The sequence below is a fragment of the Erinaceus europaeus genome, chromosome 11 (assembly GCF_950295315.1).
Source record: "Erinaceus europaeus chromosome 11, mEriEur2.1, whole genome shotgun sequence".
NCBI classification, from domain to species: domain Eukaryota; kingdom Metazoa; phylum Chordata; class Mammalia; order Eulipotyphla; family Erinaceidae; genus Erinaceus; species Erinaceus europaeus.
Window position 1 is genome coordinate 115,854,623 of NC_080172.1, and position 26,445 is coordinate 115,881,067.

Sequence of the window (26,445 nt, forward strand, 5' to 3'; positions counted from 1 at the left end):
CCTAAGGTGTCTTCGTGATAAAGCCCAGCTTTGTTTGTTTGTTTGTTTGTTTATTTTCATTCATCTAGAGAGTCAACTCTTGCTTTTCACTAGACCGTCTCCTAGATATTTTAGGCTCATACTGAACCTCCTCATTTACAAATGGGATTATGTAAGCGGTCTGTTTTAGTGTTTTTTTTTTTAAAATATTTATTTTATTTATTTATTCCCTTTTGTTGCCCTTGTTGTTTTATTGTTGTAGTTATTATTGTTGTCGTCGTTGTTGGATAGGACAGAGAGAAATGGAGAGGGGAGGGGAAGACAGAGAGGGGGAGAGAAAGACAGACACCTGCAGACCTGCTTCACCGCCTGTGAAGCGACTCCCCTGCAGGTGGGGAGCCGGGGTGTTTTAGTGTTTTTAAAATATTTATTTATTTATTTATTATTGGATGGAGACCGAGAGGAACCGAGAGAGGAGGGGGAAAATAGAGAGGGAGCCCTGCTTTACCACTTGTGAAGCTTTTTCCCTGCAGGTGAGGACCATGGTTTGAACATCTGTAATGTGTGTACTTGACCAGATGAGCCACCGGAGGTCACACTGGGAGCTGGTGGCCTGTCAGCGTTCAGGCAGGGTGACACCAGCAGGAAGGCAAGTGACCGGTTCCCTTTTGCTCACTCAAGGGAGAAAACGAAACAGAGACACCGGGGAAGACTGAAGTGTGCTCAGATCTTGTTTATTAGCAGGTAGGCAAGAGTTTAAATAGAAAACCAAGCAAAGAACATATTTCAAACATGTCAGGAATTACAGGTTTCTTACAGGTCAGCTTGCCCCTATGGTAGGGGGCTGGTATGACAGGAATTGATGAGATACAAGACAGTTACTCTCCATGACGCAAGCAACTTAATTATCCAAAGGTATTTGAGAGAAGCATAGGGGTTAAACCAGTAGGGTGAGACCGAGAGAAGATGGATATCAAAAGGCCATAGAGTTTGGAATTTCTCTTGTCTGGGGTCTGAGGTGTATGATGGAGTGAGTGTGTGATAAGGTGTGTTCTCCTCTATGATCAGAAAGTGAGGTGAACTTTGAGTAAGTGAATCTTAAAGTAGGCGGCCATGTGGCCTGCGGTTAATGGAGAGGAGTATTGAGGTTTCTGTGGACTTGAGAGTAAAGAAGGGAAGAACTTAGTCTGAGAGATGGTTTCTCCCCTTTGCTCACCTCAGTTGAGAGAGACTCACCAAGAGGGTATCTTCTCAGACCTCCATCCAAGGATGGGGGGAGTTCTCCCTAAGCTCTATCAAGCTTACACAGAGCCCCACAGTGGCTGGCTGACTGGCTGCGGTGGCCCAGAGTCAAGGACCACACTGGCTTGAAGACTGAGCACCCAGATATTGACCAGGGTCCATGAGATGGGGCCTGAGTACATATATGCAGGGGCTGGGGAAAGACATACACCTGAAAGCAAGAGTGCACAGTTGTTTGCAGTGAGTCAATAAATGCAGCAAGCAAGCAGAAAGACCTAAAAAGACACCATCAAGTACCTAATGAAATAGTTTCTACTTAGACCTAGAGACCCTCCTCACCTGCCTCCTATTGCACGTCCCTCAATCACTCCAAAGCTAACCTTGTCAGACAAGGTCAGGACCACAAGAGCTGAACAAGGACAAGAGATTGGCAGACTTTAAGGATGACTCTTTAGTCACTATCAGGGCACCCCATCACCTGGGGCCCTAGTCAGGGAGTCCTGGGATTCCCACACAGACATGATGGGCCCAGACCTCTAACAGATCCCTCTCACCACTGTCACTGGTCGTCTCTATGAGGAACAACGTAGTGGACCCCTCTGTGGGCCCCTATCGGACCCGGCCCTCAATGTGAATCAACAATGGTAGGGACTGTTCCATTCTCTGAAGGGAGGCTGGATAGCACACTCTGCCTGTCGCCCGAGGATGATGAGTCCTGAAATTGGTGTGGCCTGGAGCCATGACCATGGAATGTGAGCTCAGACCTACAGGGATGCAGAGGCTACACAGGCTCCTGTGCTGACTATGGGCCCCAGATAAGATCGATGGGGTTTACAGTTAACAATATTCATATACTTCGATTAATACCATATTTGGGAGATAACTCTCTTCCTTTATTCAGCTTTCTGGTCCTTTTCCCCAACTATGACACCATCCCCCCAGACAGTAGCTTAGGTCACCTGCACATTGGATGTCAGGTGCAGGCAAAACGAGTTGGGTCATAGGCCCCTTGAAATATACTTAAAATAGACCTACTAACTTTTTCCAAAACAAAGACCCCAAATCTCCATCAGCAATATTCTTGCCTTTAGGTTCATGATTAGTCAACAATTTGCTCTGCTTTCTTTTTAAAAACATATTTATTTATTTTCCTTTTTGTTGCCCTTTTAAAAAATATTTATTTATTTATTTATTCATTTTCCCTTTCTTTTGCCCTTGTTGTTGTCTTTTTATTGTTGTGGTTATTATTGTTCTTGTTATTGGTGTCGTCATTGTTGGATAGGACAGAGAGAAGTGGAGGGAGGAGGGGAAGACAGTGAGGGGGAAGCTGGGGGCTTGAACCGGGATCTTTATGCTGGTCCTTGTGCTTGTGCTTTGTGCCACCTGTGCTTAACTGCTGTGCTACCGTCCGACTCCCACCCTTGTTGTTTTATTGTTGTTGTTATTGATGTCGTCATTGTTGGATAGGACAGAGAGAAATGGAGAGAGGAGGGGAAGACAGAGAGGGGGAGAGAAAGACAGACACCTGCAGACCTGCTTCACCGCCTGTGAAGCGACTCCCCTGCAGGTGGGGAGCCGGGAGCTCGAACTGGGATTCTTATGCTGGTCCTTGCGCTTTGTGCTACGTGCGCTTAACCTGCTGCGTTACCGCCCGACCCCCATTTGCTCTGCTTTCTATTTTAAATCTTTTACAGCCACCAGGTTCCAGATGCCAGCATGATGCCAATTGGACTTCCCGGGGCAGATGACTCTACCATGTGTCCTGGCTCCACCTCCCCAGAACCGTGCCCCACTAGGGAAAGAGAGAGGCAGACTGGGAGTATGGATCCACCTGTCCACGCCCATGTTCAGCAGGGAAGCAATTACAGAAGCCAGACCTTCCGCCTTCTGCATCCCACAATGACCCTGGGTCCATGTTTCCAGAGGGATAAAGAATAGGAAAGCTGTCAGGGGAGGGGATGGGATACGGAGTTCCGGTGCCCGGAATTGTACTGCTCTTATCCTATGGTCTTGTCAGTGTTTCCATTTTATAAATAAAATCTTAAAACACAAACATCTATACCTACTACCAGTGAACAAAACACCTGGTTTAATGATTACCCAGGGCTGGAGAGGTGGCTCACAGGTTTGAGTCCTGGCACCACATGGGAGTGCCACCACCCCTGGAAGAAACTCCCAGACTGTGCAGCCCTTCTTTTTCCATGTTCTAAATCTCAGTGAAAATGTTGACCTTGGAGTAGTGGAATTATGTATGTGTGAGGTCTCAGCTCTGCAAGGAAAAAAAATTACGAGAGTCAGGTGGTAAAATTTCAACCCTTTGCTACAGTCTATCAGATGAATAAATGTGAAGAAGTATTTTTCAAGTAAAAGTCCAGATGTAATTATGTTAAAGTGGAAACATCTTCCACAAGAACTTCAGGCTTGAGAGGTCAACACTGAAAAAAATTACATATTTATTTATTATTGGAAGGAGACAGAGAGAAATTGAAAGGAGAGGGGGAGGTAGAGATGGAAAGAGACAGAGAGACACCTTCACCCCTGCTTCACCATTCGTGAAGCTTTCCCCCTGCAAGTGAGGACCAGAGGCTTGAACCCAGGTCCTTGCACACTGTATTGTGAGTGCTTAACCTGGTGCACCACCTCCTGGCCCCTAGAGTTCAATCCTTTAATGTACCATCCCTTGGGCTGGTTTGTGTATGTGTGGGGTCTTTTTCTTCTAAATATCAATATAATCAATCACTGTAGGGGTAAGAGGAGATGAACCAGTTCTCCCAGAGCTGGAATAGTTAAAGCTGACTTTAAATAGTTAAAGCTCAAAGTGCTATAAGTCTACCGGGCCCAGGTCTCCTCTGCCTCTGACTTTGCCTGCCACTGCCAGAGAAGTCCTGCTCTCCCTGCCAGGTCACTAGGTAATCCTCTTGACTGTGGTTTGACAGTGAGGCTGCCGCTACTGGCTACACATTCAGAGCATTTCCTGTGTACCCGTTCTAGCCAGAGCACTTCTTTTAAAAATAATTTTAAAAGTTATCTTTATTTATTGGATAGAGACAGCCAGACATCAAGAGGGAAATGGAGAGACACCTGCAGCCCTGCTTCACCACTCATGAAGCTTTCTCCCTGCAGGTGGGGACTGGGGGCTCGAACCTGGGTCCTTGCGCGCTGTAATACGTGTGCTCAACCAGGTGTGTCACCACCTGGCCCCCTGCTGTGGGGCAGCTCGCTCTGGGTTCTCCATCTCACTAGCCATTGGGCGACGGAGGGTCAGAGCAGGGGGTGGGAGGGTGGTGAGGGTCCCGGGAGAGCTCAGCATGTTGATGGTGACAATGGACATTCACAGGGAGACAAACAGTCAGCCCTGGGAAAAGCCTCAGAGGGCAGTTCCTTTATTGAAAAGAAAAGTATATATATATGTCATAGCTTGGGGGGGGGGGAAGGTTTGGGGTATTAACCTAAGCACAGAGCAAGATAATCTAAAGTTATATATATTTTTTACTGACAGACTGTTGGATCATAAGCTTTACAATGTACATTTTTCTGGAGGTAGATTGCAGGCACTTTAGAGCAGTAAGAGAGAGGACAAAAGCTGAGCAAAGTTTGCTGGAGTCTTAAGGTTAACACAGTAATCCATGGCTTTTAATTAAAGAAGGAAAGAGGGGAGGTGGCATGTGTAGAAAGACGCCCATGTTCGAGGGTCCAGCCGTCATAAATTCCAGAGACCAGAGGAACCAGCCCTTCTCTGGACCTGAAGGGAGAGTTGGGGGTCAGCCCGCTCGGATCTCATAGAAACAATGGCCTGGATTTCCCAGGACAGTGGGCCCATTCTCCAAGGTAATCAATGCCAGGGAGCTGGAGTTTTAGTCTTAATTTATCATCGAGGACACTGAGTCTCAGAGAGTCAACAGCCCCCCCAGCTGACACAGCTAGCAGGTGGGTGTCTCCTGTTACTGATGCACCCTGGGCATGCACCCTGGGCCTCGGGGTGGTTGCAGTCATTCCACTCTTACCTGCAGAGGGCACCCTGGCCCCACGGAAAGGCCTCCGCACTCCCTATCAGCCCTGCCCAAACTGCCCTTTGAAAAGGCTTAGCTATGCCCTCTTCCCTCAGATTCCTACCATATCATTAGACTTCTCAAAATATACTGAGTGGGTTTGGGACAATCATAGGCTACAGGTTTCTCCGGTTTCATGAGAGGCCTCCATGGACCTTCTGGAGCAAAGACACAAGACGGACCCCCCCCACCCCCCAGACAGGGCTGGGCTTCACACAGTTGATGTCAACTCAGCTGCTGGGGCTTAGCAAACCGGCACGTTTCTGGACCTGGAGACACACACTCTCCTTTCCTACCCTTGCCTTTCCCCCATCTGCCCGCCACCTTGCCAGCATACTCTCAGATGAGCGGTGATGAGGTCTGTTGGATATGCATTGGTGTACGCCGTATATTGCATATGGGGAAAAAAAAAAGCTCCCTTTACAGCTGAATGTGAATTTTGAGCACCCCTTTCTAGTCAGGGGCAGTCATAAAATAAATAAATAAATAAATAAAATTAAAAAAGGGAGTAGTGGAAGATATTCCTTGTCCTCTCTGCACTCTCCTCTCACCGCCTTGCTCCCTCCTCTCAGCTCTCTGTCCCTCTCTTCCTCCTCCTCTTACCGCTATTCTCATCCATGAAAGTCCTAAACTCCATCTGCTAAACAGCTTGTTGCAGCAGCCCCTAGTTGTCACAGTTCTTTTTTTAAATATTTTATTTATTTATTTATTAATGAGAAACATAGGAGGAGAGAGAAAGTGCCAGACATCACTCTGGTACATGTGCTGCCGGGGATTGAACTCAGGACCTCATGCTTGAGAGTCCAATGCTTTATCCACTGCGCCACCTCCTGGACCACAAGTTGTCACAATTTAAAGAAGATAAAAACAGGTGAAGTTAAGGGAGTCGGGCGGTAGCGCAGCGGGTTAAGCGCACATGGTGCAAAGTGCAAGGACCAGCATAAGGATCCCGGTTCGAGCCCCCGGCTCCCCACCGGCAGGGGAGTCGCTTCACAATAGGTGAAGCAGGTCTGCAGGTGTCTGTCTTTCTCTCCCCCTCTCTGTCTTCCCCTCCTCTCTCCATTTCTCTCTGTCCTATCCAACAACGACGACATCAATAATAACTACAACAATAAAACAACAAGGGCAACAAAAGGCAATAAATAAATAGTAAAAAAAAAACCAAAACAGGTGAAGTTAATTTTAATGTTTTCTTTATGCCAACAAACCCCAGATTATGGCCATTTAATCTGTAACCAATTAAACATAAGGAACGGAACATTTTACATTCTTCTGTTATGTAAAATAAAAACTGTTCCCTACCTGAGGGGAAGCTTCATAAGTGGTGAAGCAGGCTGCAGGTTGTCCTCTCTCTTTCTCTCCCTCTCTCTCTCTCCTTCTCTCTCTCTCTTTCTCTCTCTCTCTCTCCCTCACCCTCTCCCTCTCCTTCTCTTCCTAAGCCCATTCTGCCCCTTTCAATTTCTTTCTGTCCTATAAAATAAAAGAACTTAACAATTATAAACTTTATTATATAAAATGAAAATCGTGGGGGCCAGGTGGTGGCGCAGCCGGTTAAGCACACACACTACAGTGTGCAAGGACCCAAGTTCAAGCCCCCAGTCCCCACCAGCAGGGGGAAAACTTCACGAGTGGTGGAGCAGCCCTGCAGGTGTCTCTCTTCCTATCTCCCCCCCCTTTCTGTTTCTCTCTGTCTCTATCCAATAATAAATAAATAAATTTAAAAAAGAAAACCGTGAATGTTAAAAGTTGATCAGCCAGGTTTAAGACGAGGCGGCTGAGTGGAGTTTTCTGCTTGGCATGTGTTTTTTTTCTTTTCTGTTTATCCAGCTGGAGAAAAGACATGTTTTCACTGAATCTCACTCACTGTATCTAGCTTCCTGCGATCCTAGAAGACGAGCAGGTACTGGAAGTCTCACTATGTTCTCCCTGTGTCTCGTCTCCCCCTCAGCCCTTCCTTTGTCTCTGAACTGTGAACGATGCTTTCACATAGGGCGTAGCCCTTAGCTAGAGGCTGTTCACACAGATGGATGGAGAATCCCAAGTAGGAGTGAAACTGCAAGTCCCCCTAGAGCGACTGTAGAGACTTCCCTACAAAAGTGGTTTAGTGATGTGTCTTAGACTCCTGTAAGGATAGACAGCATCATGGTTATGCAAACAGATTCCCATGCCTGAGGCTCCGTAGTCCCAGGTTCAATCCCCCCACACCACCATAAACCAGAGCTGAGCAGTTCTTCTTCTAGCGTTTGCCCTTCTTCCGTAGCCAGTCAACAGCGTCAGGTTGAGCCTGATGTCAAGTTTCGAGACCTCCTTTGAATCTGGAGAGGTGGCAGTCGTTGACTATGTGGGTCATAGTCTGTCTGGAGCCGCAGGGGCAGTTCGGGTCGTCTCTGGCTCCCCAGCGATGGAACATAGCGGCGCACCGGCCATGGCCTGTTCGATAGTGATGGAGGAGGACCCGATCATAACGTGCTAGGTCAAAGCCGGGTGGACGCTTGCAGGGGTCTGTGATGAGGTGTTTGTTCTTGACCTCAGCTGACTGCCAACTCTGTTTCCAAGAGTCTGGAACAGAGAAGTTCAGTGTAGGCGTAGGGGACCAGATTGGGTGACGAGACGTCAAGCGTTGGACAGGGTGGGCGAAGATATCCGCGTATATTGGCAGGTCCGGTCGAGCGTAGACGTGGGAAATGAACTTAGATGATGCCGCATCCCGACGAATATCTGGCGGGGCGATGTTGCTGAGAACTGGCAGCCATGGAACCGGGGTGGAACGGATGGTTCCAGAAATGATCCTCATGGAGGAATATAATTTGGAATTGACCAAGTGGACATGGGGTTGAACAGTGCTGTGGTATTAAAAACAAGAATGTGTGCTCATCTAGCCTTTTTTATTTTGACCAGAACATGGCTCCGTTCTGCGTTATAGTGGCTAGTGGTCCCAGGGAATCGACTTAGAATCTCTGAGCCTCAGGCATGAAAATCTGCCCTTCAAAGTACCAAGCTGTCTCCCAGCCTGGAGGAAGATAAAAGAAAAAAAGCCACTTGCTCCCAAATGCTCATCATGGGTCTACTTTTGGTAAACTTCACTGGAAACACAGGGTCACTTTTTTTGTTTTTGTTTTTGTTTTTTTTTTGCCTCTAGAGTTATCACTGGGGCTTGGTGCCAGCACTATGAATCCACTGCTCCTGGAGGCCATTTTTCCATTTGATTGGCTAGAATAGAGAGAGATTGAGAGAGGAGTGGGAGAGAGAGAGGGAGAGAGAAAGATACACACCTGCAGACCTGCTTCACTGCTTGTGAGGTGACCCCCTTGCAGCGAGGAGCTGGGGACTTGAACCAGGATCCTTGGACTTCATATTATGTGCACTTAACCCGGTGCACCACCGCCCAGCCCCCACAGAGTCACTCTTTATTGTGGGTATTGACCTTGACGTTGGGTGGTGGTCATGTAATAAACAGCCTATTGAGAATGGAGCTTTCTAACTTGTTGAGATAACCTTGCTGACGGCCTGATGTGAACCCAGAGGGCGGGGGTCCCAGGCACAGGAGACGTCTGTGGTGGGCTCTACCTAGGCTGTGACAATGCCGCAGTAATGAATGTCACACCGAGAGCCCCGCTTCTCTCTTAGCCAGTTATTTTATTGCTATTTATCAAGCTATTTCCTCTCAAGGAACACTCCATCCACCCCGGTCTCTTGTTCAGAAAGTCCAAACTGTGTTTCGCTTGTTCCCCTCATCACAACACCCTCTTACACAAAAGAACTCAAAATAAAGATTGAAACAGGAACTCGGCTGCGTTTTGCAACACAGACAAGCAATCTGGAACGGCACTGGTTGACTGTGGTGGGTGGAGAGGGTGGTGAACCTGCAGGGGTGCCACAGTGTCCACACTGGGGGGGGGGGAAGAGGAGTGTGGGGACGGGGCGCAAACAAGGTGGGAAGCAGTGTCTGTGTCCTGGGGGCCCCCACAGACTAAGGATTTATCAATGACTTCGAAACACTCCAAACAGAAATGGCTCCATGTGGGAGGCACTCATAAGTCTCATAAGTAAGGTTAAAAAACAACAGATGAAGCAGCCCCCCCCCCAAAAAAAAAAGCCACATTTAAAACACACCCCCCCCCCACACACACACACACACTCGAGTCTCCAGATAAACACCCTCCCATAGGCACTTGGTGTCTCTGGCTCTGGGGTTGGAGAAATCTGGGATTCTGCCCTCCCATGGCATAGGCCACCATCCCCTCTGAGGGACAGCTGCTTCCTAAGTCTCAGGTCTGATCTGTTGGGTGGTGTTGGTCCAGCTGGGTGGGGAGGGTGGGCCTCTTGTTTAGAGCAGACGGCGACTCCCACATCGCCGAGACAGTGAGCTGCGGGGAGCTCTGTGCTTTATGCCCTTCGTGGGTAAAGCAGCCAACCCCACAGGGCAGATGCTGGACGTTCAGTTGTGGGAATGGACTGGGTCCTTGCAACAGAGGCCAGGTTCACCGTGGTGCTAACTACAGTGCCCTCAGCATCTACCATTAGGTTTGGTATTTAGAAGAAACAGAACTGATGTTTGTTGAACAAATGAACAAAACAACCCAAGAAGTAAATCCCACCCCCCCCCCCGCCCCCAAGCATACGAATTTATAGCCATTTCATGGACAAGTTGGTTCTCTTAAACCTTCAAATTGGAGTTAAGAGTTCACTTTACTCTCTTGACATCAGCTAGTAGGAAAGGAACTCCCCTCCCCTGTTTAAAACTTAGTCTTTTGTGTAGGAGCCAGAGGATTAATGTGGTGATGTTCCAATGAGAGGCTCTCCGGCAAACGAACTTTAACAAGGTAATTAATCCAAGAGTCGTAGCTGACCTGGACTTAGCCGTCTGGGCTAGAATCCTGGGTGTTGGGTGTGATGTCTGCTGAGGAGATCTGGGTCTGTAATTATGTCCTGGGGGAAGGAAGGTCTGAGCCTGGCTGGTGGAGAAGTCTCTGTCTAGCTGTCTCGGGGGGGGGGGGGAATGACAGCAGGAATAGGAAGGAAGTGGAGGCCCAGAGAGAAGGGAAGGCAGGGGCTGAGCGGAACGGAGGGCCAGGCAAGAGAGAGTGGACATGGCTGACTGTCAGGCACCTGTCACACACCGGACTCACAGGTCCCGGTCTAGGAAGAGGCCCCTGAGTCTGGAGAGTGTGTGTCCACAAGAAAGATGAGGCGTCATGGGCATTTTGAAAAAAGAGGCCGTCAAGCTAGCTCACTTGGATAGTCTATCTCTGCTTTGTCCTATAGGAGACATAGGTTCAAATCTGACCGCACTGTACTGGAGGAAGTTTTTGGTGCTATCTATCTTTCCTTCTCTCTTTCTTTCTAAATGAATAACAACAACAAAAAGTCAGTCTGAAGTAGTAAAGCTCTGTCAATAACAAAAGATAAGAGAAGATGAAATAAAATAAGTGGGAAAGGTGGCTTTGAGAAAACCTGCTTTGGGTGGGGGGGAGATAGCATAAAGGTTACGCAGAGAGTCTTACGCCTGAGGCTTTGAAGTTCCAGGTTCAATCTTCCTCACCACCATAAACCAGAGTTGAGCAGTGCTCTCTGGTGGAAAAAAAAAAAAACCATCCGTTTCCAGGAAAGGCTCTAAGTGAAATTATTGGACCCTTAGGGAGTGGGGAGGCGGGTCAGCAGTGTCTACACCACAGAGAGGAAGCCAAGGCGATTTAAGAGAGGCAGGTAAGGAATGAACAGCTGGGACGGCCACCGCCTGGCCACTGTGAGGGAGCCGAAGTACCAGTGCTACCTCAAGGCCCACCCCCAGGTTCTTTTTCCACGAATTCTTCTCTGATCTTCACTGCACGGCCACCGGGAGACCTGGTGATTCCAGTCCCTTCTCCCTCACCCCCCACACCCCTTCTAGGTTTGGACAGGAGACCAACGTTCTTGGGGGGATGGTCTGGGGACTTGCTTTTGTTTCTTCCACGTCAGGGCTACCTACACACTGGCCAGGTGTCCAGCTACTTTTAGGAAGGACAGAGCAGAGCTTAAGCGGGGCAACTTCTGTGGGCACGAGGGCCCTTCTGAGGGACAAGACAGCAAGGCACAGACATCCCCAGCAGGACATGGCCACGGGGTCGGGGCGGGCAGGCAGGGCCAGACCGGAGGCTGGAGGGAGTTGGAGAACGCGAGGGGGTAGGAGGGGTGCAGGTCAGGGCACCGAGTGCCACCACTTGAAGGCAAAGGGCTTCCTGCGGACGTTGGTGCCACAGTGCACCTCCCCCAGGAACTTGTGGTAGGCGGAGATGTCATCCACGAAGCTGCAGCAGAGGCCCAGGGGCTCCAGCAGCGAGCGCACGTGTGTCTCCAGGCAACATTCCTCTTCTGTCTGGGGCCCGAAAGGCTTGGGGATGCCCAGGTCCCTGTCCAGCACGATCATGTTCACCTGCAGAGGAGCGAGAGACAGCGCAGGGTCAGAGAACTGGCTGCCAACTCGGCTGTTCTGAGGCCCGACGTTCACGGCAAGCCCAGGAAGTGGACGGTTTTTCTTTATTCATTTATTTTCCTTTCATTGCCCTTTTTTTTTTTTTTTATTGTTGTTGTAGTTATTGTTGTTGATGTCAGCGTTGTTGGACAGGACAGAGAGACATGGAGAGAGGAGGGGAAGACAGAGAGGGGGAGAGAAAGACAGACGCCTGCAGACCTGCTTCACCGCCTGTGAAGCGACTCCCCTGCAGGTGGGGAGCCGGGGGCTCGAACTGGCATCTTTACGATCCTTGCGCTTTGCACCACGCGCACTTAACCCGCTGAGCTCTTGGAAGTGGACGTTTTTGCTGTCTGCACAGCACAGGGAGAAACTGAGGCAGGGGACGAAGCAACTCGTGTACGGCAGGAGCATACGTAGAAACCAGGCGACATGCCTCTGGTTGGAATGCGTGTGTGCACACATGTACACGTGTCTGTACATGTATCAGCAGACATATAGCACACGTGCACACATGTATGTAGTACGTATATGTAACCATGTGTCTCTGTGTTGTTCCGATCTCTTTTATAAAAAAAAATCTATTTATTTATTTTTGGATAGACAGAAATTGAGAGGGGAAAGGGAGATAGAGAGGGAGAGAGACAGAGAGACACCTGCAGCCCTGCTTCACCACTCCTGAAGCTTCCCCCCTGCAGGTGGGGTTCAGGGGCTTGAACCTGGGTCTTTGTGCACTTAACCAGATGCACCACCGCCCCCTCCAATCTCTTTCTAGTTCCCTTCTATGAAAACAAGTCTCTCCGCATCCATAAGAGTCTTTTCAGCTACCAAGTACTGTCCTGCATGGTGATAAGGAGAAGGTTCCCCCTGCCCTGACAAGGCAGAGAGGATAGGCATCTCACTTGCAGGACAGAATGTGCTGGTGTGGGGTGGGACAGCAGCTCAGTCAAGACTGGCACCTCGGCTCCCCAGGCGCACAGCTTCAGCCGAGTCCTTCTCACCGCTCCCTGGCAGAGCCAGACGGGGCTTAGGGTCCAGCGAGGCTCACCATGTTCGGGAAGTAGGCTAAGGCCCGGCGGTCCTCATCCATCTTGAACAGAGCCGGCAGATCAATGATGTCCTGTTCCGACAGCCCCAGCTCTTTCTTGAGGATGTCACGATTCCAGTCCAGGCAGCGCTGGGAGAGAAAGGTAGGAGGGTAGACAGGTCAGGTGACACCCCTGCTACCTTTGCCAACTCCGCCCCACTCTGCAGCATCAGGCTGGGGGACCTGGTACTCTTTGGGGCCTCCTGTACTCATGCCTGGTGCCTCCTTACTGCCCCCTCACCAAGTCTCAGCAATATTAGTAATAGTGTTGTTCTTGTTACTCCCAATATTATTATTATTATTATTATTAATTTTAATAATAATATATTGTTAATAATATTTATTATTATAATAATAATATTATTAATTTTTATTCGTAACCAGAGCACTGCTTAGCTCTGGTTTATGGTGCTGCTGGGGACTGAACCTGAGACCATGAAGCCTCAAGCCTGAAAGCCTTTTGCAGAACCATTATGCTGTCTTCCTGGCCCAGCAACAGTGAGGCCACAAGTAAGATCACACAAAACTAGCAGCTATTCTTGGCTGAATGCTTCCTAGAAGCCAGAGCTCACGCCCTCAACCCCATCGATAGTGGACGGACACTATTATCATCTCCTTTTTAAATTATTTTATTAATTTTAATTTTAATTAATTTTTATTATTGGATAGAGACGGGGAGAAATTGAGAGGGGAGGAGAGAAAGAGAGGGAGGGAGACAGACACCTGCAGCTCTGCTTCACCACTCGTGAAGCTTTGCAGGTGGGGGGACCAGGGGCTTGAACCCAGGTCCTTGTAGTGTATGTGCTTGACCAGGTGCGCGACCTCCTGGCCCTTATTAGAAATGAGGAACTGAAAGGTCCTGTTGCTCAAAGGGGTGAGGTTGGTGTGATCTGATTTCAAATACACTCGATGCAACAAGAATGCTACAGAGGGGAGAGTTATAAGGACGTTCACTTCTGAGTAGCCAGTGCCTCGCTTCCTGGCCACAGTGGCTGGCTCCGGTGCGTTCAGTCAGAGTCAAGTGGAAGCATTTGTTCGATTGCTGGAGGCATGTAATAAACACCTCTTTGCTGGCGGGTACCAGACCTGGCTGAACCAGGTACCTTGTGCCCCTGCCGTGAGGTCATCTGCAGAGCCTCCCAAGTGCAGAGAAACGGAACTAGAGTTTTGATCCATCTGTACCGATAACCCACACCACGGGTGGACTTTGCTCTTATATGCCTTTTGTTTAAATAAATTTGAGTTGTTTAGTATTATTATTACTATTATTATATTTTTTGTAGAGCTGGGCCCTCATCATGCATAATTTCACTGCTCTAGGCAGCTTGTTCATTCAGGTGGAGAGGAGAAGAGAAAGTGAGACACCATAGCATGGGAATTCTAGCGTCACCGCACCTTCCACATGGTGCTAGCGGTAAGCCTTGGCTGTGTGCCTGGAAGGCATGCACTCTACTCAGTGAGATGTCTCTCCTGCTCTGTATTTTAAAAATTTTTTTCCTTTTGTTGCTCTTGTTTTTTATTGTTGGAGTAGTTATTATTATTGTTGTGGTTATTATTGTTGGTCATTGTTGGATAGGACAGAGAGAAATGGAGAGAGGAGGGGAACACAGAGACGGGGAGAGAAAGACAGACACCTGCAGACCTGCTTCACCGCCTGTGAAGTGACTCCCCTGCAGGTGGGGAGCTGGGGGCTTGAACCGGGATCCTTACGCCGGTCCTTGTGCTTTGCGCCACGTGCGCTTAACCCGCTGCGCTACCGCCCGACGCCTGACTCCCCCTTTTTTTTTTAATATGCCTAAACAAGGGGGTTGGAGAAGGGTGAGCATAATATCCATGCAAAAATCCTTTCATGCCTGAGGCTCAGAGGTCTCCGGTTCAATTCCCAACACTAACAGAAGCCAGGGCTAAGCAGTGCAGTGCTTTGGTCTCAGTCTTTCTCTCTATCTCTCTCTCTCCCTCTCTCCCTTTCTCTCTCATTCAAATAAATAAATGGTTATGTAAAACTCTTTCATGCCTGAAGCTCTAAAGCCCCAGATTTAACCCCCAGCATTATCATAAGCCAGAACTGAGCAGTGCTCTGGTAAAAATAAATAAATAACTAAATAATTAAAATTTAAAATACATAGGAGCTGGGGAAACAGTGTACTGGTTCTGCAAATGATTTATATGCCTGAGGCTTTGAGGTCCCAGGTTCAATCCCCAGCATCACCATAAACCAGGCTGAGAAGTGCTCTGGTCTCTTTATCTCTCTTTATCTCTCTTCCACTAAAATAAAAAATAATAAATACATAAATAAATATGTCCAGGCAAATAAAGAGAGATTTATTTCTGAAAATTTATTTATTTTGACTAGAGATGGAGAGAAATTGAGGGAACAGGGGGAATAGAGAGGGAAAGAGAGAGAGAGAGAGACAGAAAGAGACACCTGCAGAACCCAGGTTTTTGCACACTGTATCGTGTGCTCTCAACCAGGCGCTCCAGAGACTGAATTCCAGTAAACACGACTCTGCTGTGGAGTCCTCGAGAGTCACAGACTCAGAAAACAGAATCCTCACACAGAAAACTCTAGAGACCCGTGATCCCTTAGAAAAGTTACCCGCTCAGCACACACGTTCACATATGCACCTTTACGTGGGGCAGCCTGTAGCCCACCCTCACCGAAAGGGCTGTGTCTGCTCTGAATGTCACGGGCGCTCGCCTTCCTCAGCCCTGGGCTTTTCAACGCCACCTGCCTGGATTTTTCTCCGTGGCTCCCTGTCTGTCTCTGGCCTCTGCGGCCCTCCACACCTATACCACCCCCCTCTCCTTCCAGCACTGGCACAGGGCTGGAGCAAGCGCGGCAGGTTGAAGCCCCTAACTCCTGCCCATTCCCTACAGAAGCCCCTGGGATGTGAGCTTCAGCCCTTCCGGTGTCTCTGTGTGCAGCCCCCCCCATCCCCCGGCCATGCACCACTGGCCCCCTGCCCTGCCCTCACCTGGAAGTACAGGTTCTCCTGCACGAGGCTCTCATTGGACAGAATCTTGTTAATGGTGATCCTCTTGCTACTCATCCCAGCCAGGCCTGTGGGGCAGAGGGCAGCGATGGTTCAGCCTGAGGCCCCCAGTCTGGGTGATCTCCTTGGGTGATCGCCTTCTGCCCCCCAGCTTCTGGGTTAATTGTTGAGGTGGAAAGGGGGAGCTAGGGCTTGGCTGGGGCACAGGGAGGCAACCTCAGAGCAGGCCAGCTCCTCTCTGCCTTGAGAGGTAGTACACACTCCTTTCTCTGGGGTTAGTCATGACTCCTGGGGCAGGCCAGCAGTGGCCTCTGCATGTGTGCTCTCTCTTTTAATTTAATTAATTAATTAATCAATTAATTAATTCATTCCCTTTTGTTGCCCTTGTTTTTTATTGTTGTTGTTGGATAGGACAGAGAGAAATGGAGAGAAGAGGGAAGACAGAGAGGAGGAGAGAAAGACAGACACCTGCAGACCTGCTTCACTGCCTGTGAAGAGACTCCCCTGCAGGTGGCGAGCGGGGGCTCGAACCGGGATCCTTACTCCGGTCTTTGTGTTTTGCGCCATGTGAACTTATCCCGCTTTGCTACCGCCCGGCTCTCCTCTTTTATTTTTTTTAAGAACTGTATTTATTTATTGGATAGAGACAGCCAGCAATCAAGAGAGGAGGGAGTGGTAGAGGGAGAGACACAGAGACACCTGCAGCCCTGCTTCACCACTTGCAAAGCTTTCCTCCTGCAGGTGGGGACCAGGGGCTTGAACCTGGGTCCTTGTGCACTGTAATGTGTGCACTCACCAGGTGCACCACCACCAGCCCAGGTGTTCTCTCTCTCTCTCTAGCCAGGAGTGGAGGCGTCACGAAGGGCTACCACAATGGGTCTTCCATCCAAAGCTTGCTTCAAAGGACAAACTGTTGGCCAGGGTAAGGTCAACAGAAGCAGAATGTCCAGAGATGTCACTGTGATGTCCAGACCCGCCCCAGGCTCCATGCCTACTGTGGTCTGTGCCTGAGCTGCCTCCTGTCCCCCTGCGATGGCCCATGTGGCTCCCAGCCTCATCAGTCATGCCAAGGGTGCCCTGAACTCCGGCCAAATGGCAGGAACTCTCCTGGGCGCCCTTTGTCTACTTTTTATTTTGGATAGAGACAAGTTGAGAGGGAAGGGGAGACCGAGACAGAGATAGAGGGGGTCGGGTGGTGGTGCACCTAGTTAAGTGCACAGAGTACCAAGCATAAGGATCCGTACAAGGATCCGGGTTTGAGCCCCTGGCTCCTCACCTGCAGCGGGGATGTTTCATAAGTAGTGAAACAGGTCTGCAGATGTCTATCTTTCTTTCTCCCACTCTCTCTCCCCCTTCTCTCTCAATTTCTTTCTGTCCTGACAAATAAAAAAAATTTTAAAAGGAAGGAAAAACAAATAGCTACCAGGAGCAGTGGATTCATCGTGCCGGCACAGAGCCCCAGCAACAATCCTGGAGGCCGGAAAAAATAAAAAAAGATAGAGACAGACAGACACCTGAAACAACACTGCTGCGCCACTTACAAAGCTACCCTCCTGCAGGTGGGGACCGGGAACTTGAACCCGGGTCCTTGTGCACTCAACCAGGTGTGCCACTACCCAGTTCCCTTTCCTTCTCCTTGGTGTTCTCTGTGAATCAACTCACTCACCCTGTCTGCATTCCTTCCTTCCTTCCTTCCTTCCTTCCTTCCTTCCTTCCTTCCTTCCTTTCTTTTCTTTCTCCAGGGTTATCGCTGGGTTTCGGTGCCTGCACTATGCATCCATGGCTCCTGGAGGCCATTTTTTCCCCTTTTGTTGTTCTTGTTGTTTATCGTTATTGTTGTTATGATTGTTGCTGTTATTGCTGTTCTTGTTTTTGTTGGATAGAACAGAGAGAAATGGAGAGAGGAGGGGAAGACAGAGAGGGGAAGAGAAAGATAGACACCTGCAGACCTGCTTCACCGCCTGTGAAGTGACTCCCCTGCAGGTGGGGAGGGGGGAGTTCGAACTGGGATCCTTCCGCCGTCCTTGCGCTTTGTGCCACGTGCGCTTAACCCGCTGCGCCCCTGCCCAGCCGCACCCCTTCCCCATCTGCATTTCTATGTGGCAACTGCTAGCGTCACAGTGAGGGAGCTGCTACCCAAGTTATACCCAGGTTCTCACAGCCAGTGGCATGGTCTGTGGCCAGTCAGGGAACCTGAGCTTAGAGCTTCTGCCTGATCTGGGAAGAGTCTGATCCACTGCATTTCCCAGTCTTTCAGCTGGTCGTCAGGAAAGGGATTGGGGCTGTTGAGCCCTGTACCCCGACTGTCTCTCCAGCCCCATTTGGTGTTGGGCAGTACGCCAGCTTCCCCCTGCTTATCCCTGCGGTCTGTTTACATAAGCAGTTACCTAGGAACCGCCCTGCCTGCAGGGTATCGGCTTAATCCCCACTGGTTAGATGGAAGCTTTCTATGTTCTGTTCGCACTCTTTATTTGCTCCGCCCCCTCTCCTAGTCATTTCCTTTCCCTTGCCACTTCTGGTGAAGAGATGCATAAAAGGCGATGTATCTGGTTAATAAACGAGACATTGCTTCTCAGCTCAGCCATGAGTCCCTGGTCGTCTCTCTACCGCCCGTGAAGCTAGCCCAGCCCGGCAAATGGCGCCCTGAAGAGGGACTGGCAATTTGAACCTCCTGTCTGGTGTGTGTGTGTGTGTGTGTGTTATGTTTAATCTAGAAAGAAGCCTCCAGAAAGCCAAGACACGTGCCTCACAATCAAAGAAAAAGGTTTCTATGGGTTGGGGGGGGATGGGGGATGAAAAGGTAGCACAGTGGGTAGAGCTCTGAACTTGCAAGCATGGACTTCAAAATCCAGTCCTTGGCGTTGCATACACAGTGTTCTGGCCTCTTCCCTCTCCTTCTCTCTCTCTCTCCCCCCTCCCCACCCCATAATCTCCATCTTTCTCTCCTGCTCCCTACCCACCTCACGAAATAAAATAAAACAGAAAATTGTGAGCTTAAATCGGTCTTGTCTTCTCTAGACACTAGCGACTAGCAGCAGAACCTTGTCTTAGGGTCTGGGGGACAGTGGCCTATGTGAGTGTCGGCTTGGGACTGAGGTGGATTGGAGATGTCAACCTGAAAAGTGACAAAAAACAATTTAAGAAGAACACAGAAAACTTGTCCTGGCTCCTCTCACCTAGCTTCCTGGTCTCTAGCTGATTGGATTCCTTTCTGTGGCTGGTTAAGAGTAAGCCTTGAGGGAGTCAGGCAGTGGGTTAAGCGCAGGTGGCGCAAAGTGCAAGGACCGGCATAAGGATCCCGGTTTGAGGTCTCCACCTGCAGGGGAGTCGCTTCCCAGGCGGTGAAGCAGGTCTGCAGGTGTCTGTCTCTCTCTCCCCCTCTCTGTCTTCCCCTCCTCTCCCCATTTCTCCTCTCTGTTTTATCCAGGAACAACGATAACAATAATAACAACAACAATAAAAAAACAACAAGGGCAACAAAAGGGAATAAATAAAAAAGAGTAAGCCTTGTGCTGGGCTGTGCCTGCCCCAGTTCCAGGGCAGACGCTCGCTCACGCAGGGAGGGCGTCTGCTGTCTATTCTCTGTAGATTCCCACTTTCCTCCTGTCCCTAGATCCCATTATGTATGTCCCTTCCCCATCTTATATTCTTTTTGTTTCTTTTTTTAATATTTACTTATTCCCTTTTGTTGCCCTTGTTGTTTTTTTATTGTTGTAGTTATTGTTGTTGTTATTGATGTCATCATTGTTAGATAGGACAGAGAGAAAGACTGAGAGGAGGGGAAGACAGAGAGGGGAAGAGAGAGACCCCTGCAGACCTGCTTCACCGCCTGTGAAGCGACTCCCCTGCAGGTGGGGAGCCAGGGGCTCAAACTTGGATCCTTACGCCGGTCCTTGCGCTTTGCACCACCTGCGCTTAACCCGCTGCACTAATGCCCGACTCCCCCCCCATCTTATATTCTAAAACACAAGTTCCTTGAGTGCATAGGGCACTTTATTTATTTACTATTTATTTATTTATTTATTTATTTATTTATTTATTTAGGGTAGGAGTTTTCAGTGTTCTGGGCTAACTTTAAAAAATATATTTTATTTATTCATTTTAATAGGAGAGAAACCGAGACAGAGAGACGAGAGCCCTGCTCAACTTTGACCGATGGTGCCGCTGGGGATTGAACCTGGGACCTCAGGCAGTATTTTTTAAAATTATCATTACTTAGTATTCGATAGAGACAGAGAGAAATTGAGGGGGGAGGGGGAACTAGAGAGGGAGACAGACAGAGAGACACCGGCAGCCCTGCTTCATCACTCGTGAAGCTTTCCTCCTGCAGGTGGGGACCGGGGGCTTGAACCTGGGTCCTTGCGCACTGTAGTGTAAGTGCTTAACCAGGTGTGCCACTGTCTAGTCTTGTCCTGAGTAACTTTTTTCAGATGGAGAGAGAGAGAGAGAGAAAGAGAGAGACCGAGAGAAAGACCATGCACTAGAGCTTCCCCTGCTGCCACAGTGTTCCAGGGACTGGAACCTGGGCAGAGCACACGGCAAAGCAGGCACCCCCTCCCCTCCCAGGTGAGCTGACTTGCTGGTCCAGGACATCTGTTTGGAAACAAAATCCCCTGGGTCTGGTACCATTTCAAGTAAACACCAGGCCTCCAAAAGGTGCTGGGCACACTTGATCACGCCACGGAGCAGTGGGTAAGTGGATGGGACGGTCCAGGTGACCACGGCAAGGGTAGCAAGAGGCCAGGGTGGCTCCCCACTGCCAGAAACTCAGGGAAGTGGGGCTGGATGTCAGGGTCTCAGGCCTCCTCTGCTCCTTCCTCCTGAGGGTCTTCCCGGGGGGGCTGCTGCTCCCCTTTAAAGCTAAGGTCCCATGGCCACTCACCTTTGAACATGACGGCCTCCCCGTGGCCCTCCTTCTGCTTCTCTCGGAAGAGCTTGTAGCAGGCGGAGGTGCTGGCCATGAGCAACCGGAACTGCTGCAAGAGGCCCCAAGGGACAGTGTCAGCAGGGGGAAGCCGGGCAGGTGCACGAGGGAGCCCTGTCCCGGGGCCCCAGAGTCCTGTCTGTGTATCACTGGGCTACTGGACAAGGTTTCCAGAGCATGACGCTGCATCATGTCTTCCACTTAAGAAAATGAAAGATCTTCTTTTTTTATTTTTAATATTTATTTCTTTTCCTTTTCTTTTTAAAAAAATTTTTATATTTATTTATTTTTTTCCCTTTTGTTGCCCTTGTTGTTTTTCATTGTTGTTGTAGTTATTATTGTTGTTGTTATTGATGTCATTGTTGTTGGACAGGACAGAGAGACATGGAGAGAGGAGGGGAAGACAGAGAGGGGGAGAGAAAGATAGACACCTGCAGACCTGCTTCACCGCCTGTGAAGTGACTCCCCTTCAGGTGGGGAGCTGGGGACTGGAACCGGGATCCTCATGCCGGTCCTTGCACTTCTTGCCATGTGCGCTTAACCCGCTGCACTACCGCCCAACTCCCAGTGAAGGATCATCTTTCCAGAACCCAGGGTCACACCCTAAGAATCCCCGGAGATCACCAGGCCCATGTGTTAATCCTACATCAGAGATGTGGCCTATTTTTTTTTTTTTAATTTTATTATCTTTATTTATTTGATAGAGATAGCCAGAAATAAAAAGGAAGGGGGTATAGAGAGGGAAAGAGACAGAGAGACACCTGCAGCTCTGATTCACTATTTGTGAAGCTTTCCCTACAGGTGGGAACCAGGGGCTTGAACCTGGGTCCTTGCACACTGTAACATGTGCGCTCAACCAGGTGCACCACCACCTGGCTCCGGTTGTGGCCTATCTGAATTATGATTTTCCCTAAGGGTAAAATGCACATCAGGCTTGATGATTATATATAATTTTATTTATTATTAGTATTATTATCTTTATTTATTTATTGGATGGAGACCACCAGAAATTGAGAGATAGGGGGAAGTAGAGAGGGAGAGAGACAGAGAGACACCTGCAGCCCTGCTTCACCACTTGTGAAGCTTCCCCCCTGGCAGGTGGTGACTGGTGTCTTGAACCTGGTTCCTTGTACATGGTAACGTGTGCACTCAACTGGGTACATCACTATGGCTTCTCATTGTTGATTTTTATATTGATTACACCTTGAAATGCTAATATTTTAGGTTTAGGAGGTTAAATATTGACCTATTTAATTTTTTTGCCTCCAGGGTTATCGCTGGGGCTCGGTGCCTGCACCATGAATCCACTGCTCCTGGAGGCCATTCCCCTCCCCTTTTTTTACTATGCTGGTTGTTTTACCATCGTTGTGGTTATTATTATTGTTGTTATTGATGTCATTGTTGTTGGATAGGACAGAGAGAAATGGAGAGAGGAGGGGAAGACAGAGAGGGGGAGAGAAAGACACCTGCAGACCTGCCTCACCGCCTGTGAAGCGACTCCCCTGCAGGTGGGGAGCCGGGGGCTCAAACTGGGATCCTTCCGCTGGTTCTGCCAGCTGTGCTACCGCCCAACCCCCAATCTACTTAAGTTTTAAAAAATTATCTTTATTTATTTATTGAATAGAGACAGCCAAAAATCAAGGGGGAGGGGGGATGACAGAGCAGGAGAGAGACAGAGAGACACCTGCAGCCCTGCTTCACCACTCGCAAAGCTTTCCCTCTGCAGGTGGGGACTGGGGCCTTGAACCTGGGTCCTTGCACCCTGTAACATGTGCGCTCAACGAGGCGGGTCACCACTTGGCCCCTACTTTTTTTTTGGTCATCAATCACAGGGGCTTCAACACCCCAAGTAGATTTGTTTTGGAGACAGAGACAGAGACAGAGAGAGAGGAACAGACAGATGGCACCACACTGGAACTTCCTCCAGGGTGTTGGAGGCCAGATTCGAACCTGGGTGACAAAGTTGACACACTGTCCAAGTAAGAGCTATCTTGCTGGCAAAACCTAAACATTGCTTTTGGCAAAAATTACGATGTATTTGCCACGGCTACACAAGCCAGCTTCTGCTGGCTCCCTGCCTCTAGACTTCACCCTCCTCGGTCAGAGCTGGAAGCACAGAGGCTCCTCAATACCCACAGCCTCAGCGGCGGCTCACCTTGGTGCCTGGGATGGGGACGAAGGTCATGAACTCGTCCACGTGGCCCACGGTCAGCCAGTCCGAGTAGAGCTCCACGGGCGCCTGCACCTGCTGGGCCTGCAGGAAGTCACGCACCACCTTGGTCATCCTCCGGCCACCAGACCTGGGGCGGAAGTGGGAAGAGGCAGCTCTTCAGGAGGGCGACCCACCAGGTCTGTGTTGCCATGGGGCCTGTGGTCACCGGGACCCAGGGGACCCAAGGAGGCATCACAAAGAAGTCAGGCAGGGGTCTGACTGAGGCCTGGGACAGCCACAGAGGTGGCTGAGCCCAAGGGAGAAGAAGGAGGGGCTGGCTGCCTCCAAGGGCTGTAACGGGGACAGGGAGATTAGCTCTTCAGCTCCCAAGGGTATCAGTGGCTGTGATGTTGGTCTGCTTCTAATTCTGCTTCTAAGACTCCTTCTGTTTTGGTCATCACGTTAGGTTTGCTGGCATTGCTTGATTGTGGTCTATTTACATAATCACTGCTTTACCTGAGACCCGCCCTGCCTACAGGGCATGATACTTCCCCTGTGTGCTTTCTCCTTCTCCCCACCCCCTATCCTACGTACTTCCTCTTCCGACCTGACACTTCTGCCTCAGGAGATATAAAGGACGAGATTTTCTAATGAAGAGAGATTAGATTGATTGCCCTGCATTCCCGCTCATCAATAAAGAATGAACTGCGTTCCCAGCTCAGCCATGAGTCCCTGGTCGTCTGTCTCCCGCCCGCGAAGCCAGCCCGGCATCTGTGTCAAAATTACAGAGCTAGAAAAAAAGGTTGCAGGAGAGAGTTCAGAGCACTGCCCCACTATAGTCTCCACTCTCTCTCTCTCTCTCATGCAGTTTTTTCCTCCAGCTCTTTTATTGTTTGTTTGCTTTTGTCTCTCTCATGTCTGTGTTGTGCTGGAGATGGAACTTAGGGCTTCATGCATGCAAACCATGTGTTCTGTCATGGAATCATTTCCTGGGCCCTAACTTTTCTTTTAAACTTATTTATTCCCTTTTGTTGCCCTTGCTGTTTCATTGTTGTAGTCATTATTGATGGTGTTGGATAGGACAGAGAGAAATGGAGAGAGGAGGGGAAGGCAGAGAGGGGGAGAGAAAGATAGACACCTGCAGACCTGCTTCACCGCCTGTGAAGCGACTCCCCTGCAGGTGGGGAGCCGGGGGCTCGAACCGGGATCCTTACACCCGTCCTTGCTTTGCACCACCTGCGCTTAACCTGCTGCACTACCACCCGACTCCCCTAACTTTTTTTGTTGTTGTTGTATCCTGGGTCATTGCTGGATTATTCCTGGGTGCCAGCACTATGAAAGAACCTACTGCTCCTGGCAGGCATTTTTCTTTCTGTTTTATTTGAAAGAACCCAGAGAAATTGAGAGATGAGGGGGAGATAGAGAGGGAGAGAAAGAGATAGACACCTGCAGAGCGACTTCACCACTTGTGAAGCATTCCTTGCCTTCAGGTAGGGGATCCGGGGGCTCAAACCCTGGCCCTACTGCAGATCCTTGCACGAGTAATATGTGCGCTTAACTGGGTGCACCACTGCCTGCCTAGGCCCTCACCTGGTTTTTTTTCTGAGAGTAAGTGTATCTCGTACAACAAGAGAATCTTGATAGGGGTTTAGTCACCACAGATGAGCAACGCGGGCTGAACCCCAGGTAGGAACAGCAACCCTCCACCCCCCGGCCCCACCCCGGCTTCTCTTACAGTGGAAAGCTGCTTCCAATGAGGATCCGGCCCAGTGGGTATGTCTTGCCGTTCACTGTGACTGGGGGACTCACTTCCAGGTTCCCAAAGGAATCAAGGCTGTTGACAGTTTCAAAGAGGGGCTCCCGGGTCACGTAGCCAAAATCTGGGCCCTGGGCAGGGGGCACACACCTGTCATTAGTCTCCTGCAGTGAGGAGCCCACATCCCCAGTCCCCCCAGTCTGACCACCATCCTTTCACCACCTTTGGCTGACACCACGGACACTTGACTTCCAGGAGGGGGTCAACCCACAGTCTTCGATTCCCGCCAGGAAGTAGGGTCTGACAGCTGCTATGAACGGGCGTCTCCAGTGTGTATGAGGGCTTGTGAGTGTGTTCACGCATCCCAGCCTCCTGCGAGTGTGCGTCTACCTTCCCACGCTCAGAGATGCTGTGATTTTGGGACTAAGCCTCCTTTTGTGCTACCACGGTCCCTGCTCTCCTGACTGCACTGCCCTTAGTCTCCCCAGGTGTGAGAGAGCTGTCATGCTAAGTGACTTCAGGCAGGGCGCTGGACTGTAGTGTTATTTCTGGAAACTTGCACCTTCCTCCCCAGTAAGAGGGTTTTACTTTCTGACCCATTGCCAGGTGACTTTAGATATCTCTCTCTGTGTGGAAGGACAACACTTCCCCACCAGAAGTCAGGTGTGGTCACGTTACCTGCAGTGGCCAGTGACCTGTGAGCAGAAGATGCTGGGTCAGATCAGAAGCCTTAAGAGCCACTGTGTATGTCTTCTACTCTCTCTCTCTCTCTCTCCTCTCTTCCCTCTCTTTTGTGCCAGAAAGATGGTACTTCCCAGCCTGGGGCTGCTGCTGTAGCCTGGGCTCTAGAATGCAGAAGGAACAAGTTATCGGACAGGCAGATGACAACCACCCGTCATCACAGAGAGTGAGCGAGAGATAGACCTTTGCTTCTGCCAGCTGCTGAGACCCGGGGGGCTGCTTGTTCCTATGGTCTCAGCTAGTGGAAGCAGCCCAACACATGCAGGAATCCTGGGAATTACCACTGTCATTGCTACTGAGAGTTGGGGCCTCACACGTGCATGGTTTTACTACCTGGGCTGGTTACATCAGATGCAGAGACAGAGAGAGGGAGACAGACTACAGAAGTGGGGCTTCCCTTCATGCTATAGCACTCCTACGTGATGGTGGGACTTGAACCTGGGTCATACTCCTTGGCAAGGCATGTGCCCTACCTGGAGAACTCTCTCTAATGAAATTTTTAAAATTATTTTTATTTAATATTGGACAGAGACAGCCAGAAATCAAAAGGGGAAGGACAGACAGAGATAGAAAGAGACACCTACAGACCTGCTTTACCACTTGTGAAGCATTCCCCCTGTAGCTGGGGACTAGAGGCTTGAACCCGGGTCCTCGCGCAGTGTAATGTGTGCTTAACCAGGTGCACCACCACCTGGCCCCTACGAGCTGTCTCTAGCAGTGGACAGTGGAAAGCTGACATATATGCTATACTAAACTACTCCCAGTCAACTATAGTTTTTCGCTGAGCCTGGATGTAGCCTCAGAATTCTTAGCACAGGGTTTCAACAGACAGGAGTTGGTACTAAGCCTATTGAACCCTTCAATTTTAACATTCCTTCCGTGAGTTTTTGGTTAAAAAAAAAATCAGGAGCTTTTCTTGGGAGCTTTCACAGGGACTAAGTTACTCTGGCAAAAGTCTCTCATAGAAAAATCAGGGAGTGGGAAGACGTGGCTTATCCTGGTCCAGCCAAGAGGCTCCGGGGACAGCTGTGTCAGGTGGGTAGATGCCTGCAGATTAGCGCTTTCTCGCCT

The 26,445-nt window shown here is 49.7% G+C and overlaps 2 protein-coding genes across 2 annotated transcripts in view; both read right to left on the minus strand.

The window, feature by feature from the left end:
• Nucleotides 1–26,445, minus strand: part of ATP13A2 (ATPase cation transporting 13A2) — a 387,527-nt gene that overhangs the window by 83,836 nt on the left and 277,246 nt on the right. The gene's annotated exons all lie outside the window — the stretch shown is intronic.
• Nucleotides 10,020–26,445, minus strand: part of PADI2 (peptidyl arginine deiminase 2) — a 74,282-nt gene continuing 57,856 nt past the window's right edge. Inside the window, exons 11-16 of the mRNA XM_007523718.3 lie at nt 24,613–24,764; nt 22,881–23,025; nt 20,684–20,777; nt 15,784–15,869; nt 12,770–12,898; nt 10,020–11,682 (exon numbers count right to left, since the gene is read on the minus strand). Of these exons, the coding sequence (XP_007523780.1) occupies nt 11,449–11,682; nt 12,770–12,898; nt 15,784–15,869; nt 20,684–20,777; nt 22,881–23,025; nt 24,613–24,764 (840 nt within the window). The 3' untranslated portion in view covers nt 10,020–11,448. The remainder of the gene's footprint in view (nt 11,683–12,769; nt 12,899–15,783; nt 15,870–20,683; nt 20,778–22,880; nt 23,026–24,612; nt 24,765–26,445) is intronic.